Below are 20,177 nucleotides of genomic sequence, written 5' to 3'. Positions count from 1 at the left end.
ATATGCATTGTGTTTAACTTGTTTGCCTATAATTATAAATTTTTTATGTCTTATCTGATACGATGCAATTCAAAATGTTGTACCTAATTTGTAGCGTAAATAGGTGATATATTTGAGTCAAACGTGTAAGTTGGCAGGGACACGCTAACCCTGTGTGCCGTAGCACCCACCAATCCCACCCCGAAAGAGACCTGTGCCGGCAAAGTACCTCCTCCCAGGTACCACAGTGACGGCAAGGCGATTTTTACCCCAGCTAGCTAGACCCCCGAAACACTTCACAAATTTCCCCCCGGAGGGAGAAATAATTCCATGCGGGGCGCCCAGACTGAGAATCGAACTTGCGCCTTTCTTGGGTCAAAGCTTCCCCCACTGTGGGCCCAGGGATCAAAGGCATCGGGTACCACTGAGCTATAAGCTCGTTGGTAATAGGTGATATATTTGACATGACCTATGTGAGACATTAGCCTAAGAAGCATGTTTTGCATAAATTACTGTAAGTATTTTTTTAAAGGCAAATTATAAATAAATAAATAAACGATACACCTAACAAGAAGGTAGGGAATACAATTGTACCATGGAATAGACACTGTATGAAACAGACTTGGCCTAGCCTATTTTCATGATCTCACATCGGATTAGGGTGCACATTAGTTGATGGGTTATAAGCTTTGGTGTTTCATCCTCCTCTTTCAAGCTACTTTTACATTTGGACTTATGGCTTGATATGAGTCTAGTATGACATAGGATCATAAAGTAACATCGCTTTTCTTAGTACTTTGAAATGTGACTGCAATTGAAGTAGATATAAATTTTGTAACATAAATATTAGTTAGTTCTTGTTAAATGAAATTTTAAACCATCTTCTATTAAAGATCTATCTTCCAATGAAGTATAACATTTTTTTTAGCAGTGATACATGTGACGAGCCTCTATATTGTTGTATTATTTATTTGGTTAATGTCAACTTCCCTAGACTCAACCTTTCTAAAAGTCAATAGCAATTTTGATCATTGGGAGCATTGCTTCTTCAATTATTAGTGAGGCCTCTCTTTAAAGTCAACCAACAAGCTCTCACACCTACCTAAATCTTCTCAATAAGATCTCCTTTACATTGGTCCTGATTTATCCCTAGTATTTGGTTGTGCATTACAAAGATTTCGTCTGTGATTCCTCTTCCTCGACACCTAAACAGGTAATGCTGTATTTAATTTATATGTATATGTATTTCTATTTCTATTGACTTCTCACGGCTCTATTGAGTCGACATCAATCGTCGATTTATTGCCGACTTGACTGATTAGAGCCTAAATTAAATTTCTGGCAGGATTTCAAACCCATGGAAATTTGATTCTACCATTTTCATGGCGTCTATTATTATTTTTATTTTAGTATTTTTAAATTTTTCCTACTTAAAGGTCGGAGGTCCTCTCGGAAGCAATCTATTTATCCTTCGAATAAAGAGAGGGATGACTTTCTCTACTCTTGAGAGTGTTTTCACTCTGGGTGGAGAAATGACTTGTCTTTATTCTCGGATAGGGGAATGATTGTCTACATTTCACCTCCCCCATACACCACTCATGTGGTATTGGGTTTTGTTGTTGTTGTTGTTGTTTTACATATCCACAATGATATTTTCAACTTGATTTTTTTTTTTATAAATTCATCAATCAAAATTGTGAAATAGAAAACTTATACTTGATGCATAAAAAGATATAATGTTTAGTGGACAATTTTCTTTATGGGCTGACGTTGTTATATACTAGTATACTATATAGTGTAAGTGTATTATACATTATATGTTTATTGTTTAAACTCATTTATTAATTTATAGGGTTCTTGAATAAAAAGCATATATTTATTTATACAAATTAAACTATGTACATATATATTTTTGGGCTAAAAAGAACTTGTAGAGTTGTAGATGTTGGAGTGTGCTGTGTGCAGCGGTTCAAAACTGGAATCGATAACTCTAATCTATGGAAACCAAATCAGACTGACCATGACTAAACTTTTCATCCAATCCTGCAATTTCAATTAGTACATTAATTACTTGCCTACTGGTAACTATATTATTATTAGGGTAAATGGCTGGAAAAAGTAACTTAAGTTACCCAATTTAACAATAAAGGTAACTTCCAATTTGCTTAAGCCCGAAAAAGATTACAATTTTTAATTGGACACGGAAAAGGACTACAAGTTCAAAAATTTTAAAATTGAAGTAAATATCGTCAAATCCATTAACGGTCGTCAGTAAAAAAATACCCAATTGGTCCCTGAAGTTTGTTAAAAGATTGCATCAAACGTCCTCTTTATCTTTCTTTACCTTACCCTCCTCTCCACCTCACTTTCTCCTCTTTCATTCCAAAAACATAAACCCTATTATCTAACCAAATCTAAATTAAATTCATATACAGTATAGAAATTTAAAAAACATAAAACGTATAAAATCAAAGGATGTTTATTTTATACAAAGGAAAAGATTACGAGTACATACGGGTTTTTGATAACATAAAAGGCTTGAAAAACACAGTCATCTTCATCATCCATCATCATCCATCATCATCCATCGTCTTTATTATCCATTCATGTCACATCGATTTCTGGCCATTCATACCTCCTAAACGATGCCGACAGTTTTCCTTTCAAATCTCATATCCGGTCATGTTAAACGAAAAAAAGCGACGGTGCCCTGAAATGTTAACGGAGGGATAATAGGTTTCTTCTCTGATAATAATTCTTCTCCGACTGCTTCAGATCCGACCATCTGTTCAACGGACGGTTTCTACTCCGACGGTTTTTGAATTTATGTTTATTAATTTGTTTAGAGTGTTGATTCAAATGAGCACGTTTGTTTGATTTTGTAAATTTTCATTTATGGGTTTGTAGAATTCCAGTGAATTTGTGAATCGACAAAGAAATTGTGGTGGTCTTACGGTGATGAAATTAGTGCAAGAATTTTAATTAGAAGTTACAGAGGTAACTTTGATAAGAAATTGGGATCCAAGATGATGAAAAGGATGATGGGTGCAATTTTTAAGAAACTTCATGACCAAACCGTGTATTTTTAACTTAATGATCGTTAATGAATTTGACGATGATTAACTCAATTTCACACTTTTTCAAATCGTAGTCTTTTTCTGCACCAAATTAAAAATCGTAATCCTTTTCGGGCTTAGGCAAATTGTGAATTACCTTTATTGCCAAATTAAGTTATTTTTTCGAGCAATTTGTTATTATTATTGTTGAATTATTCATTATATATATATATATATATATATATATATATATATATATATATATATATATATATATATATATATATATATATATATATATATATATATATGGGCAGGTTCAAACGAAAACCACTAAAAAGGTGAGAACTGCGAGAACTATTTAATTCAATAGTTTTTATGCGTTTAAGTGCAACAAATTACATGCAAATGTTAATTAATCCACATATCATTAACAAACACATGTTCATTAGCTCAAAATACATGTTGAATTGTTAACTATATGAAACTGTTCACATGTTCGGAAACAAATATGCACATGTGAACGAGAAACTATATATTTAATTATATAGGTAAAATATAAGTGTTTTTCAACTATTTTATGTTCATTCATACTCTTTATCAAGGTTTATGTGTGATTCAATGTAGTTACATGTGAAAATCTTTATAAATCAAAAATTTTCGTATTTCTCGCCCTTTTTATGGTTCTCGTTTGAACTTTTGACTATATATATATATATATGGTGCAATTTTGAAGTGAGACTTAGTTCTCCTTTTATAACTAAGTCACACACCTCCAACTCTTACTACCACCTATGTGGGATAACCTTCAAATTCACTAATGTGGCACCTAGAAAGCATATCCATTCTTCTAAGTAAAATCTATAACCAATAAATCTTCACCTTTTGGATAGAAGAAGAAAACTATGCTTTCACATTGCAAGGATAACCGAGTAGACGCTTCCTCGACGACAACTTCAAGATCCTCATCTTCATGCCGCTGACATTATCCCTAACCTAAGAAATAAAATTTGCATCCACGTCGAATATTGTCTAAAGCGACAATCACTGTCATCACAGACATTCATAACTCTTTAACAGAATTATCATACTTCACCATAAAGAGTATCATACTTAGAATATAAAATTCCAAGCATTTTATGTCGACACATGTTGTATAACCAGCTGAATTGTTATGGTGCAACTTCCCGTTTGGCTTTCCCTAGAAGTTTCATCAGCTAAAATATTCGCTTCCATCACCCAACCTGCATCAACGCCAAACCAATGCCCATGTGCAATTTTTGGAACCCCTAACAAACATCTCTTTCCATGGTAGCACTGACACACCACGAGGATGACATAACTTCAGAGGAATTCGTCACTCTCCGTAAAAACGGAGACAATGTTAGTCTTTCGAGTCATTTGCCGGATTATCTCTACCTGGACAATTAACCCTTACATGCCCAGTCTTCCCATACCCCCAACATACCTGATTCTTCCTGGGGTATTTCTTCCGCCTATCCGAACACAAAACTATTGTAGCTTCTGTGACAAGACCTCGTTACCTTCCAGTCTTTTCTCCTCGTATAGGAGCTTGCTAGTAACATCTTCAAACTTTAACGTTTCTTTCCCCTACATTAGAATATGCTTCATATGTTCATAGGATGATGATAAATATAATATCAACCTCAAAGCTTTGTCTTCATCAACCACTTTAACTACAATAGTTTTCAGTTCCGAAACAATACCATTAAGAATACTTAGATGATCTGAAATATTTGTACCCCCATCCATACGCAATGTATGAAATCGTTCCTTTAGACATAATCGATTTGAGATGCGCCCTAGTACGTACAACCGCTCTAGCTTAACCCAAAGCTCCTTAGCCATTGATAACCCATATACATTTGCAAGCACGTTCTTTGCAAGACACAAACGAATCGCACTTGCCGCCCTCAAATCCATATCATCTCGTTCTTCTTCATCTAAATTACTCCTATAATCACTACTAGAAATAAATGTGGATTTACCTTTCAATGCCTTTTGTAACCCGGACTGAATCAGCACATCCTTAACTTAAACTTGTCAGAAGTCAAAATTGATCCTCCTAACAAATTTCTCTACATCAAACCTCATTGGACTAAACTTTGACATCGTATTCGTACTTTTTCTAATTTTGCCCATGTTTCAACTGGCCGACAGATGTAGTGGAGAGGTATGATTCGTTCGGTCCCAATATAATTGGTGACTGTTTGGAAATTCCAGCAACCAGGTTCACTATAAATTCTTGACACCACTTACTCCGAAACAGAAAAATATATCCAATACGATCAATAGAAGTAGTTTCTGATGTGGAACCTCATTCAAAGCTGAGACCATGGAGCTTACTCCGACTCCTATAACTGAGACCCCCGCCAAACCTGACGCTCTGATATCAGTTGTTGGGAAATACGGTCTCAATAATTTCCAACACATGACCAATGAAAGACAGTAATGAAATAAGAACAATCCACAGCACAAGAATCTAACGTGGACCGGAGAAAATACCGCGGCCCCTCACGGAGAGAAATACACTATATCACAAATTAATGATATACACCAATCCCTTAAAACCGACTACACTCTCCTAACTTTAATTTTAAAGATATAAAAATAATAGTTTACTTATCCTTTATCCTCAAAAAAATATTTATCCCTTGATCTCTCTCGTATATATGTATATATACAGACACCACTATCTATTTCTTTTTCTTTTTTTATTGGACAGCTGTTAGGATCACCCAGGGGGACTTAACCACCCACACGTTCATCTCCTACAAGTTATACCCGCCCCAACTGCGTGCTCAGGAGGAAACCCGCATCAATCTCATACGAGACATGGACGGTAAAACCCCCTCCCCATTACCCCCCAACGCGATGTGGGAAAGGTGCCATGGGTGAAATTTCATGGCAGAGATGAAATTGTGGGTGAATTTGTAACCAACGAGAGTCGAACTCTTGACCTCCTCTAACAGAGGCAGACCACCAACCGCTTTACCGCATCACAACTTCATCTATTTCTTTTTCTTAGTATACACATTTATTTACTCTTTTGTTTGTATAAAATCACAGAAACAGAATTGGAAAATGGATGTCGTAAATCTAGTTGTGGGACCCGTTGTTCAACTTATAATGGATTTCATTAAGCCACACGTGGGCTACCTGGTTTCCTCCACAAAAAATGTTAATGAAATGCGTACGAATATGGATGAATTGGATGCCATGGCACTTGATATGAAGACGAAGAAAGAGACGAATGTCGCAAACGATCTTGTGGTACCTCATTATGTGCCAGCTTGGTTGACAGAAGTCGAAAAATTATCTGAAGAAGCGGGAAACATTCCAACCGGTAGAATTGGATGCTTCAACATGAAGGCGAGATACAAAGCAGGTAAGCGAGCATCTGATATACTCAAGGAAATTGAGAGTCTCAAGAAAAAAGAAGCTGACATCAAATGGAGTAACGAAAAGAGGCCTCTTGGTAGGGTTCGCACTACAAGGCCTTCCACCTCTGAACCGGTTGCTAATGATATTGATACCCAAAATGTTATCAAGTCCAGTAGAGAGTTGATGTTCGATGATGCCTTGAATGCACTTGAGCCAAATAATAAGTGCCAAATGATGGCGTTGTGTGGGATGGCTGGTGTGGGGAAGACCACGATGATGGAAAAACTGAAAAAAGTTGCGGATGATAGGAAAATGTTTGATTGGTTTGTGAAGGTGGTTATAGGAAAAAGTAAAAAACTAATAATGATACAAGAAGCTGTAGCAGAGAATATCGGTGGATCAGCTCTAACTGAAAATGATGAAGATAATAGGGCTGAGCGTCTTCGTAAATACTTTGACGGGATATCTGAAGATGGTAGCAAGAAGATATTGGTTATATTAGATGATCTTTGGGAGGAGATGGACCTCAAAGATATCGGGTTAATGGTTCCTTTGCCAAAAGGCTTCAAGTTGTTACTCACATCACGTGATGAAAGAGTGTGTACTCAAATAGGTGTCGAACCTGGTTGTATTTTCAGAATTGTTACCTTAGAAGAACCAGAGGCAAAAAAAATGTTCTGGGAAATTGCAGGAATAGTTTCTGACAATGATCAAGACCTCATTAGGATTGGAGAAGATATTGAAAGAAAATGTGGTGGTTTGCCCATTGCCATAAAAACCATTGCCACTACTCTTAGAGATAATAAAGACAAGGAAACATGGAAAGATGTACTTGATCGTTTCCAAAACAAAAGCTTTCTTCTCCTTGATAATATTTTTGAAATTAGCTACAACAATCTCAAAGATGATGATGAGAAAGCAACGTTTCTTCTTAGTGGCTTGTTCCCGGATGACCATGATATTCCTTTAGAGGACTTGACAAGGTATGGATGGGGGTTGACGCTTTTTAAGAATTCAAACAATATATCAAAAGCAAGACGTCGGGTGAACGCTTGTGTTAATAATCTCATACGTTCTAACTTGTTGACTGAAAGTGATGTCAGAGGATGTGTCAAGATTCATGATCTCGTACGTGATTTTGTTTTAAGCAATTTTTCAAATGTTAAGCAAGCTTCGCTTGTTAACAATGACGATATCTCAGATCAACTTAGTAAAGATTCTTATGAAAGATTATTATTGAAGTGCAGGGGCATGGTTGAGTTTCCGGCATATTTTGATCACCCGAACCTTGAACTCCTGACCTTAATGGACGGGGAGAAGCTAACCAAGTTTCCAGAAGATTTTTATACAAGAATGGAGAAACTTAAAGTGGTGGCGTACGCTGGTGTTGATAAACCGTTGCTTCCGCGACACTCAACTACCCTTCGAACACTATGTCTTGATTCATGCAAATTGTTAGGTGATATATCTTTCCTTGGAGACCTTATTAACTTGGAAGTACTCAGTTTAGCTTTTTGTGGCATTTCTAATCTACCATCTGCCATAGGGAAGTTAAAAAAGCTTAAGTTACTCGACTTGACAAGATGTGTTGACCTTTGTGTTGATGATGGCGTCTTTCAAAGTTTAGAAAAACTCTCAGAGCTCTATATGATTGCTTTAAAAGGGAAACCTATTAGGTTCACAGAAGATAGTTGTGAAGGGCTCAAGATGGTTTCAAGTAAACTCATTGCATTAGAAGTTGAATTCTTTGAAAATATTCTCCGGCCGAAGAATGTGTCCTTTAGAAAACTTAAAAGGTTTAGGATATCTATCGGTGTTCAATTGGGAGGATTCACATCTAAAAATACATTAAAACTTGTCGCTAGCAAGGAAGAGATTCTTGATTGCAAAATTGATGAGTTGTTTGAGAAAACGGAGGAACTTGAATTAAGTGTGGACAGAATGAGTTCACTTAAAGATATTTCGAAGCATCCTTCTCAATATTCCTTTTACAATTTAAAGGTCCTTAAATTTTATAGGTGTGCTGACTTGACATGCATCTTCACAGTTAATGTGGTAAGAGGTCTGACAAAACTTGAGAGCCTCACAGTATCAGAGTGTCCTTTTCTTGAATCTCTGGTAAATGGTGAGAACATTGGAGCTAAGGCGATTACATTTCCCGAGCTAAAGGTTTTAGAAATGGAGAAACTACCGGACTTTGATAGGTTGTGTGTTGGTGACGAAGTCATGGATTTACCACGACTTTTGGAGTTGAGTCTGAATTCCCTTCCAAATGTGACTTGTATATTTTCCAAAAATAATGAAAAATCTTTGACAACCAAGGTGGATACATTAATTTTAATTATTATTATATTTGTATTAGCATTGATTTTAACACTAAAAGTTACACATAAATTAACAAGGGTTAACTGTTGTGTAGGTTCTGATTCCGAAGTTGGAGAGATTGGAAATTATTAGGATGGAGAACTTGACGGAGATATGGTGTGATACTACTAGTAGTAGTAGTAGTAGTAGTTTGGAGGAAGTTGACAATATTTCCACGTTGAGAGAAATTAAAGTTAGCTATTGTGATAGTATGGTGAATCTTTTTCCAAGGAATCCAATGCGATTGCTGCCTCAATTAGAAACTCTTGAAGTTAGCCACTGTTGTTCCATTGAAGTGTTATTCAACATAGACCTGCAGGCATGTGTTGGTCAAATTGACAATGTTAGTGGCACGAGTAGCAGCTTAAGAAGTATCTTCGGTTATGATCTAGATAACTTAAGGGAGGTGTGTAGGATAAAAGGAGACGATGATAATTCTGGTATCATCATCCGTGAATTTCAAGTCGTTGAAGCATTACGAATTAGTTACTGTGAAAAGTTTAGAAGTATATTTACACCTGCTACTGTTGATTTTGATATGAGAGCACTCAAATACTTCGAAATCACTGATTGGGAAGAAAGAAGTGAATTCGTAACAGATGGCCAAAACCAAGAGGTACGGTTGTCATTTTTTATATACATTCTACATTAGTTTAATTTTTCGTCTATATTTATCTATACTTTAAAAGGAACAAATGAAACTACTGTTCATCTTGACCACAAATGATTACAACTTTCCATCTTATATAACGAATTAAAATTACTACACTTTTCTATCTAACGAATTAAAATCACCGAACTTTTCCTGAGAGAGTTAGACTTAATTTCTATTCATGTTTTTTTTTTTTTTCTTCCTCAAACTTCAAATTTATTTAATAATTAATTATTATTATATTTAATTAGTTTTGGATTTTGTAAGCGTCGTAGTATAAACGAATTCACTAACTAAATAAAAAATATATATATTTACTCAAAATAATCTTTAAGTCTGAAAAAGTTACATTAATTTCAGTTTTGTTGTTACACCAGGGGACGATCCACGTAATATCTGCAAACCAATCCACATTCGGGACCCAACTAGTAATTAACTAATTACGAACAAACCACACAGACGTGTGTAATATTATAAGTCTAGTACTGTTGGAAATATACGATAATTATGAGAATCTGCTTTATATATACTGGTTTTATATATGTGATAAAAACATCAAAGTCAAAATTAGAAAATGTAAAAATTAAAATCCTTATTAAGTTATTTGTATTGGGTAAATCCTTTTATGCAGATTATTGCAATCCCATCATCTCTCTTACACACTTTCCATCAGCTTCCTGACATTACATTCTATAATTATAATGTGGACGTGGTGTTTGACATCAAGAGTCAAAGTAGTAGAGACTTGATAACAACTTATAGCCCCAATCAAGGACCTTGCGAATTAAGTTTTAGTGATATGAAACAGATGACTCATGTGTGGAAGTGTTATTGGAATGAATATTTTATATGTCAAAATCAACACCCAAAATTCTTATTCCATAACATCACAACCATATATTTAGGCGAGTGCTATAGTATCAAGTACTTGTTTTCACCTCTCATGGCGAAGTTGCTTTCCAACCTAAAGGAAGTCGACATAAGTAGGTGCCATGGTATGGAAGAAGTAGTTTCAAACAGAGATGATGAAGATGAAGATGAAAATGAAAAGATGACCACAACATCTACTACTAATAACCTCACAACCACAACTTTGTTCCCTCATCTTGATTCAGTCAGTCTTCGTAAACTTCCAAATCTTAAGCATGTTGGTGGTGGCGTTGCTAAGGGTACAACTAATTTCATTCATGATCACCTCAAGGTATGTGTTCTTTTACTTTAATTTCTTTAGCTGATACAGTTTGAGGTTTTTTGTATCCTTATAGTAACGTTCGTGTATCGCAAGAGCTTTTTCAGGAATCGATTTTATGATTGAATGGCAAAAGTGCTACTTAGTAATAGAAACTCGGAGAGACGGAGATGAAACACTAATTAATTTAACTTTAATAACTAATCATTAACTTATATTTTGTAAAGTCTGCGCATCATACAGACTAAAACCTAGTGTGTGTGTGTGTGTGTGTGAAAGAAATATTTTAAATTTAATAAATATGATGCTATCACTTAATTGTAAATGGGATAGGGGTATTGGTTATGCATTCGCTCCCACCCTCATTGTTAGGATCGATGACCCTAGCCATATTCAAGAGTCTTTGTAGAATTAGAGTTCATTTGTACATTCACACTTTCACTCTCTAGAATTATCACCATCACAGATCTACTTCTCACTCTAGGATTCAATCACAAAAGTCATTGATCATGTGAATTTGATGTATTAACAATATATTTTAAAAACATGATGTGATGTGATTTTTGTTTTCAGGATGTAGTGGATGCTTTTATTCTTGCTTTAAATAAAGAGAAGATATCTTAAAATTGATAAGCAAACAAAAAATCACCTAAAACAATTCTTTAAAATTTTCATTTATTTCAGCTCACATTTATACTTTTCTCCTCATTATTATTACTTTTTAAAATTATTTAAGTCACTATTTTTTTACTTAATACGGAGTAATATTTTTGACTACAAATTATATGCTAACTATTTATAATAATTAATTTGGTACATCTCAATAAATAATACTGAACTATATATTTAGAACGGCTCAGAATAATTTATTTAGTACAACCAAGATAGGAATATTGGACATTGGAAAAAAGACTACCAATCATTGATGTGTGAAGCGAAAACATTTTCCGCAGTAACGCGCGAGCTCTCCACAGCTCGTTAATAGTCAATTGTAAAATCAAATTCACCGACCACTATGTATTTTTTAATAGTTATTACTTTTGTTTGCAAGCGTGTTATTATTTGATATAACCACAACCTGAATTAATTATCTTTTTTGCATGGGTAACAAAATTAATATAAGTAGCATTCTTAGTTACAGGTTCCTCAAGTGGGTTTCATTTACTGGTCCTTATGCCTATACTCTCGAGAGATACATATAGAGGAATGTCATTCTTTGTCAAGTGTGATTCCATCTTATACAAGAGGGCAAAGGATAAAGGTTGAAGTGATGATGATACAATACTGCAAGTCAATGAAGGAGGTATTTGCAACTACAGTAGAGAACGACAATGGGTTTCATATTATTATCGCTAATGAAAGAAGTGGTGCTACTTATACTTCTAGTCCAATTCCGAGACATGGAAACATTACCGCTCATAAACTGTCAAACCTAAAAACGATGCATATCATTAAATGTGATAGTTTGGAATATATATTCACAAATTCTACGCTTGAAAGCCTTAACAAACTCAAAGAGATTAGAATAAGAGACTGCAAGGCGATGAAAGTGATTGTGAGGGAAGAAGATGAAGAAGAAAAAAGAGACCAAACTCCTATAGCACCTGATAAGGTTGTGGTGTTTCCACGTGTGGAAGTAATTGAACTGATCTCTCTATCAAACCTTGAAGGTTTCTTCATAGGGATAAAAGAATTCCAATGGCCACTTCTGAATGATGTTTACATTGAACGATGCCCCAAAATGACGGCTTTCACATGTAGTAAGTCAATAGCTCCGAGGCTCAACTACATCGAACATCCAATCTTTGGCAAATCTAGTCCTGAATGGTATAACTTCTATAAGGCGGCCCCTTCACCTCATCAGGTACATGTTTATTTAGTATATGCATTATGTGTTGAAGATAACCGGTTTGGGTGTCCAACATAGGAAGTTAAATGAAAATTATATTTGCATATAAGCTTAGAGGAACTTCCCTCTATCACCAAATGTAATGTAATTATGAAATTGTTTATTTGCCCAATCAAAGGTTAATTATGAAAATTAATTTAGGTAACTTAATCATTACCTTAAATAAATATATAAAGTTAATTGTTATGTATATATATATATTGTACCTCCTCAAACGAGGTCCAATGCATAGGAATTTTTTTTTTATCATTATTAGATAGAAGTTTGGATACCCAATAAAAAATATTTTTGAAGACCTGGTTATTAGTTAAAATATTGAGTAAATCAATTTTTTTTTTTTTTTTTTTTTTTGATGGATGCGCAGACTCCATCCCCAAGTTTTGGCAGTACAAGCTCCTGCCCTGCAATTCCTTTACAGGATATTAAAGAAATAAATGTGGAAAACTCAAGAAGCGAAGTGATTGTTGCATTCAACCAGTTGCTACAACTGCAAAATCTCGAAAAGATTCAAGTAAAGAGGTGTGAACAGGCAGAAAAGATTCTCGAGGTAGAATATGAAGTGACAGATAGTGAATTTAACAACGAATCACAAACAACTGTTGTGAAACTTCCAAAACTAAGAGAAGTGGTCTTAGAAGATCTGAGCAGTTTGGAATATTTATGGAAGAATAACCAGTGGAGACAGTTAGAGTTGTTGGAAGCTTCGACGAGCCCAACACACCCACTATAGAGGATCTAGACTATACTAGACTCACTACACCAACACTTTGACGTTGGTTAGCCTTTAATTTTATAAATCCTTAGTGCACAATATACTTAGGCGACAGTGTCGACCATATATCTTTAGGCGGTATAACCGACCATGTATTACTTAGGCGGCAGAGCCGACCATATAATAAGAACAACAAAAGTGCACTAAGAACTTAAACACAAACTAAGGCTTGATCGGGAAACTTAACAAAAACACTTATATTAAATTACAATTACAATATTACTTACAAGCTTTATCTTCTCTACTTTCGCTAACTCACACTCTTCTTCTCTTCTTCACAATTCTTATTTCACTCTCACAACTTCACACCTTACACAAATGAAACACCCACCTATATTTATACTACTCCATGGAAGTTTCTAGAAACTAGATATTTCCATGGATATATATAAATATGTAGATATTTTTATACATATAAATATATCTAGATATTTCTTACACACATAAATATCTAGATTTTTCCTTACATTTTAATATCTAGATATTTTTCATATACATATTAATATCTAGATATTTTACCCATATACATTAACTAATTCCATATTATTCTAAATTTGCATTGTATTTTAACACTCCCCCTCAATGCAAATTTTCTTCCAACGATGTCTTGCAGACCATTCCAAGTGCTTCTCTGAATTTTTCAAACTTTGGTTTACTTAGGCTCTTGGTGAATATATCTGCAACTTGTTCATCTGTCTTTATTGGCACCATCTTGATCTCCCCTTCAAGGACCTTCTCGCGTACATAGTGATAGTGCACTTCTATGTGTTTTGTTCTTGCATGGAAGACTGGATTCTCTGCTAATCGAATAGCTGATAGATTATCACAGAAAAGTTTTACTTGATAATCTGTTGATTGATGAAGATCTTCCATTAGCTGCTTCAACCAAGTAATTTCTTGTGTTGCTGATGCTGTTGATCGATATTCTGCTTCGGTGCTTGATAAGGATACAGTTGGTTGTCTCTTGCTGCACCATGATATTACTCCCGATCCAAGACTAAACATGTATCCAGTTGTTGATCGTCGTGTATCATAGTCTCCAGCGTAATCAGCATCACAATATCCAGTCACGTGACATTCTTTTGTTTTCTTGTACAAAATGCCAAAGTTAATAGTGCCTTTAACATACCTTAAGATGCGTCGTACAACATCAAGGTGAGGCTTCTTCGGATTGCTCATGTATCGACTAACCACTCCAACTGCATAAGATATGTCTGGCCGGCTTAGTGTGAGATAAATAAGACTTCCGACCATCTTTCGATACATGGTAACATCTTGAAGACTTTTTCCTTCATCTGCTCGTAGTTTTGTATTCGGATCCATCGGAGTTGAGATAGGTTTGCAATTAAGCATTCCGTACTTTTGTAAAAGATCTCGCGCATATTTCTGTTGTCCCAGAAATAATCCTTCTCTTTTCTGCTCTATTTCGAGTCCAAGAAAAAGTTTGAGTTCTCCAAGCTCCTTCATATGAAATCTGATAGACAGATTCTCTCTTGTTCTTTGGATCTCCTCATAGTGATCTCCCGTGATGATTAAGTCATCCACATATACAAGCACTATGGCTAGTTTTCCTTGATCTTGTTTCACAAATAAACTAGAATCTGAAGGAGCAACTGTGAAACCACTTTGTACTAAGAACTCGCCAATCTTCCCGTACCAAGCTCTTGGAGCCTGCTTCAAGCCGTATAATGCTTTCTTTAATTTGCAGACATGCTCAGGATGGATCTTGTTCTCAAAGCCTATTGGTTGCTCCATATAAATGTCTTTGTCAAGTTCTCCATGTAAGAAAGCGTTCTTGACATCCATCTGCCATAACTTCCAAGATTTGCTAGCAGCTAAAGCTAGTAGAGCTCGAATTGTTGTGATCTTTGCCACTGGACTAAACGTTTCTTCATAATCCAGCCCATATTGTTGAGAAAAACCTCTAGCAACAAGTCGAGCTTTATACCTTTCAATGGAGCCATCTGATCGAGTCTTCACCTTGTAAACCCATTTACAAGATATTGGTTTTACATCTTTTGGCTTTGGAACTAAACTCCATGTCTGGTTTTCTTTTAGTGCATTAATTTCTTCTTCCATCGCTTTCTTCCATTCTTGACTTTGTGCTGCTTCTTCATAAGTGGAAGGCTCAATAGGTATTGATTCATCCACATCAGCAGCATTGGCATACCTCGGATTAGGTTTCCTCGACCTTGTTGATCTCCGTAATTCTTGCACGTGCTCCTCGGCATCCATTTGGCTTGGGCGAACCTCTTCGGATGTAGGTTGATGTACCCCAGTTTTCCATGGACTCGTTTCCTTAGAGTACGATCCATCTCCTTCTTTAATTGGATCAGATATGTGCTCTTTATGTTCTTCTTTTTCTTCTGGACCTTCTTCTAATCCATGAGATTCTGGAAGCTCTATCTTTTGAGGTGACCACCATGAAGACGCTTCATCAAATACCACATTTCTTGAAGTATGGCACTTTCCGGTATTTGGATCACAACATCTCCATCCTTTTCTTGATTCATCATAACCGACAAAAATGCACCGAATTGCCTTCTTCTCAAATTTGCTTCGTAGATGATCTGGCACGAAGACGTAGCATACACATCCAAAAACTTTGAGATGGTTGACGGTTGGTTTGATCTTCCATAATCTTTCATATGGTGAAATATATCCCAACTTTGTTTGTGGGAGTCTGTTAATCACGTACGATGCCGTCCTCATACATTCGGCCCAAAATCTGCCTGGTACATTCTTACCATGAAGCATACTTCGACAAGTTTCGGCAAGGTGACGATTCTTGCGTTTCGCCACTCCATTCTGTTGTGGAGTATTGGGGCAAGTTAATTGCCTTCTGATCTTGTGCTTCTCAAGATATATATTGAACTCAGTCGATAAATATTCTCCTCCATTATCTGTGCGTAAGCACCTAATCTTATTATTGAGCTCACTTTCTATCTTCTTCTTGAACTCTTTAAACTTCTGAAAAGTCTCCGACTTTTCCTTCATGAAGTAAACCCACACATACCTTGAGAAGTCATCAATGAATGTCACCATATACTTCATTCCTCCAAGTGATGTTTGTTTCACTGGGCCAAAGACGTCTGAGTGTATGAGCTCTAGTGGTGTCTTGGACTGATGCGCTGAATCCTTGAATGGCAATTGGTGAGCTTTGCCAAATTGACATCCAGCACATATTGTATCTGTTCGGATATCAATTTGAGGAAGCCCATTTACTATGCGTTTCACCATCATCTCCTTTAACTTATTGTAGCCCACATGTCCAAGACGTTCATGCCAAAGATCAGCCGTCTCATTCTTTCGAGTCTTATCCACATATGCTGTTTCAGCAGATAGTACATAGACCGACTCTATTCTTCTTCCTTGCATAATTGGATTGCCAACCACCTTCACTCTCTTGAATACGGACACATCTTCTGGTCCAAAGAGCACATAGTTCCCTTCTGCTGTCAATTGTGGTACTGACAGTAAATTCTTCTTTAGGCCAGGGACAAGATACACCTTCTCGAGTTGGAGCTTATGAGAGTCGCCTTCATTTGGAATTATTGTCTTTCCAATTTGAGAAATAGACAACCTTGAATTGTCGGCTGTCAACACGACTCTCTTTCCTTTGTAATCCTCCATTTCTTGCAGCTTCGTCTCATCATTGGTCATATGATTTGAGCACCCAGAATCAATGATCCAATCATCTTTGTAGTTTATTTTTGACTTTAAGGTTGCTGCAAGAGCTTGATCATCCATGTCAGCTTCAACGGAGAGTCCTGCTTCTGCATCCCATGTTTCCTCATTAATGGTTGCTTCGAATGTGACCTCTTTCTTCACATCTCTTGTGGCGGCCACATTTCCTTCGAAAGTTCGCCTTCTGGGGAATCTACATTCTCGAGCAAAATGACCCTTCTTGCCACAATTGAAGCATTCACCATTCTTTCTCTTATCATTTTCCCCGTATTGTTGGCGATGATCTCTTCTTCCTTGTTGAGCTCCCCCTGAAGCGTTGCCTTTTGATTTTGGGTGACCCTTCCACCCATATGTCTTACTTTCTTTCATCGCCTCTTGTCTTCGAGATGTTGCTTTCTTTTTATTGGTGAAGAGTGCATCTTCTCCGTCTTTTACGGTTACTTCATTCATCTGCTTGGCTAATGCCTCTTGGTTAGCCAATAAATTCTCCAGCTCTATTAATGATGGTTGAGTAGGCCATCCTCTCACAGCGGCTATAAATCCATTATACTCGGATCTTAAGCCGTGGATGATAATTCTCTTCATCCTTGCATCACTCACTTTCTCTTCAGGGGCAAGTTGAGATATCTCACGGCAAATAGATTTCACCTTGGTGAAATACTGAGAAATAGATAGACTTCCTTGTGAGATACCCGCGAGCTCATTTTCCAAGAGCTGGAGTCGTGCTTCATTCTTCTTTGAAAATAATTTTTCAAAAGTTTCCCAAGCTGCCTTTGGTGTTTTCTCGTCACGGATGTGCTCCAATAGATCCTCCTCGATTGTAGTCTTCAATATAAATAAAGCCTTCCCGGCCTTGATGTTCCATTTTCTCAAGGCTTCGGCATTTTCTTTCGGTGGAGGCGTTGTGTCACTGCCAGCAACTATTTCCCATAAATCCTGTCCTTGTAGGTAGGATTCTATACAAGTCCGCCAATAACCATAGTTGTGGTTATTGAGACTCTTGATTCCACTGCTCGTACTTGCAAGATCTGCCATCATGACGTCCAACGTCCAACAAGCTTGGTCCCTGACCGATGAGCTTTCACAGTTCCTAACTGTGCTTCGACAGAATCTCCCTTAGAGCCTTGGTGAAAATAAGTCGATGTAAACGTCCAACGTTTACCGATGAGTACCTCCACTAGCAATGGTCCCGAACGACCCGCTCTGATACCAATTGTTGGAAGCTTCGACGAGCCCAACACACCCACTATAGAGGATCTAGACTATACTAGACTCACTACACCAACACTTTGACGTTGGTTAGCCTTTAATTTTATAAATCCTTAGTGCACAATATACTTAGGCGACAGTGTCGACCATATATCTTTAGGCGGTATAACCGACCATGTATTACTTAGGCGGCAGAGCCGACCATATAATAAGAACAACAAAAGTGCACTAAGAACTTAAACACAAACTAAGGCTTGATCGGGAAACTTAACAAAAACACTTATATTAAATTACAATTACAATATTACTTACAAGCTTTATCTTCTCTACTTTCGCTAACTCACACTCTTCTTCTCTTCTTCACAACTCACTTCTTATTTCACTCTCACAACTTCACACCTTACACAAATGAAACACCCACCTATATTTATACTACTCCATGGAAGTTTCTAGAAACTAGATATTTCCATGGATATATATAAATATCTAGATATTTTTATACATATAAATATCTAGATATTTCTTACACACATAAATATCTAGATTTTTCCTTATATTTTAATATCTAGATATTTTTCATATACATATTAATATCGAGATATTTTACCCATATACATTAACTAATTCCATATTATTCTAAATTTGCATTGTATTTTAACAAGAGTTACCTAACCTGACAAGACTTTCTATTCATAATTGCTATAAATTAAGACATGTATTTACAACTTCGATGGTTGGTAGTCTCATGCAACTCCAAGAGCTGCAGGTAACACATTGCCGTTTACTGTGGCAAATTGTTAAGGAAGATGATGACTCTGAGCGGAAAGTGTTGCCTTGTCTGAAGTCCTTAAAACTCGAACGTCTTGAACGTTTAAGTGGATTTTGCTTGTGGAAGAAGGAATTTCTGTTGCCATCATTGAGTACGTTGGTAATCAAACAATCCCCGGATCTATCAGTTTTCACCAATGGGTTTGTTGATGCTCCACAGCTAAAAGTAATAGAGACAGATGAAGGCTTTATTGATATAGCGAGACAAGACATCAACTCCTTTATAATCACCCAACAAGAGGTAATTAATGAATTTAATTCTTTTTTTTTTTCATTTTATGTTTAATAAATTCTATAACTTATAACGATCCCCTTTGTAAAATTTTAGTTTTTATTTATTTGTTTATTCATTTTCCATAGGAAGATAAATCTGATTTGGGGCATTCAACAAAGGGTGAATCTACAGATGATGAATCTGCAGATGATGAATGACACCAATTATTTTATACCCATCAATTTAGAGGTAAATTATACTTTTAGATTCTCTTTGGTGAAAAAAAAAAAAAAGAAACTAGAAGTTAGGCAAAGCAGAATGAAATTCCTAATTCTCTGTGTTAATTTTTTTTTTCCTTCTTTTTTTTGCGTGATTTTATCATTCACATTCTCAAAGGTATCCACCTATAATGAAAACCTCAGATCATTGATTCTATGTCAATGGTCAAGTGTGGTGAAATTGAAAATAATAAAATTTAAGAAAGTATACTGATAGTAGAATACACAGAAACAAAAATAAAAAACACTAATAGCAGAAGCTCCAGGCATTGATATCACTACTCTCGGGCATATATGACCATTGTGTGTTTCAACTCATACTAAAACATTTTCGAGCTCACAGTATGCACATTATTTTTTAAATAGGGTTAAGTGTCTGAAAATGGTATTGAATTTTTCCAAATTTGGTTGTATGTAAACTATGTATCCAACTTAATAACTCACTTGTATGGTTTCATTATGAAGAAGTAATTAGATACATACAATAACAATAACTGCAAGTTTAATATACTTACAACTGAACTTTTAAAGTTGAGTACATGCTATTTATTTTGCTTGATGCAGGGATTCGTAATGCAGATGTGGGCCGGGACAAATGGGCCCAAGTGTATCAATGAAAGAAGAAAAAGGCTATT

At 36.0% G+C, this 20,177-nt stretch overlaps 2 protein-coding genes across 2 annotated transcripts; both read left to right on the top strand.

The window, feature by feature from the left end:
* Window positions 1-6,140: 6,140 nt before the first annotated feature.
* On the top strand, window positions 6,141-11,269 carry LOC139855238 (disease resistance protein At4g27190-like). The gene is made up of 4 exons (XM_071844476.1): window positions 6,141-8,762; window positions 8,860-9,420; window positions 10,088-10,657; window positions 11,219-11,269. The coding sequence occupies exons 1-4, from the start codon at window positions 6,141-6,143 to the stop codon at window positions 11,267-11,269; spliced, it is 3,804 nt and encodes a 1,267-aa protein (XP_071700577.1).
* A 670-nt stretch (window positions 11,270-11,939) lies between these two features.
* Window positions 11,940-19,482, top strand: LOC139855237 (uncharacterized). The gene is made up of 4 exons (XM_071844475.1): window positions 11,940-12,509; window positions 12,919-13,238; window positions 18,964-19,291; window positions 19,411-19,482. The coding sequence occupies exons 1-4, from the start codon at window positions 11,940-11,942 to the stop codon at window positions 19,480-19,482; spliced, it is 1,290 nt and encodes a 429-aa protein (XP_071700576.1).
* The last annotated feature ends 695 nt before the right edge of the window (window positions 19,483-20,177 follow it).

The sequence above is a fragment of the Rutidosis leptorrhynchoides genome, chromosome 6 (assembly GCF_046630445.1).
Source record: "Rutidosis leptorrhynchoides isolate AG116_Rl617_1_P2 chromosome 6, CSIRO_AGI_Rlap_v1, whole genome shotgun sequence".
NCBI lineage: Eukaryota > Viridiplantae > Streptophyta > Magnoliopsida > Asterales > Asteraceae > Rutidosis > Rutidosis leptorrhynchoides.
Note: the sequence above shows the minus strand (reverse complement) of the source record. Positions and strands in the feature narration are given on the sequence as shown.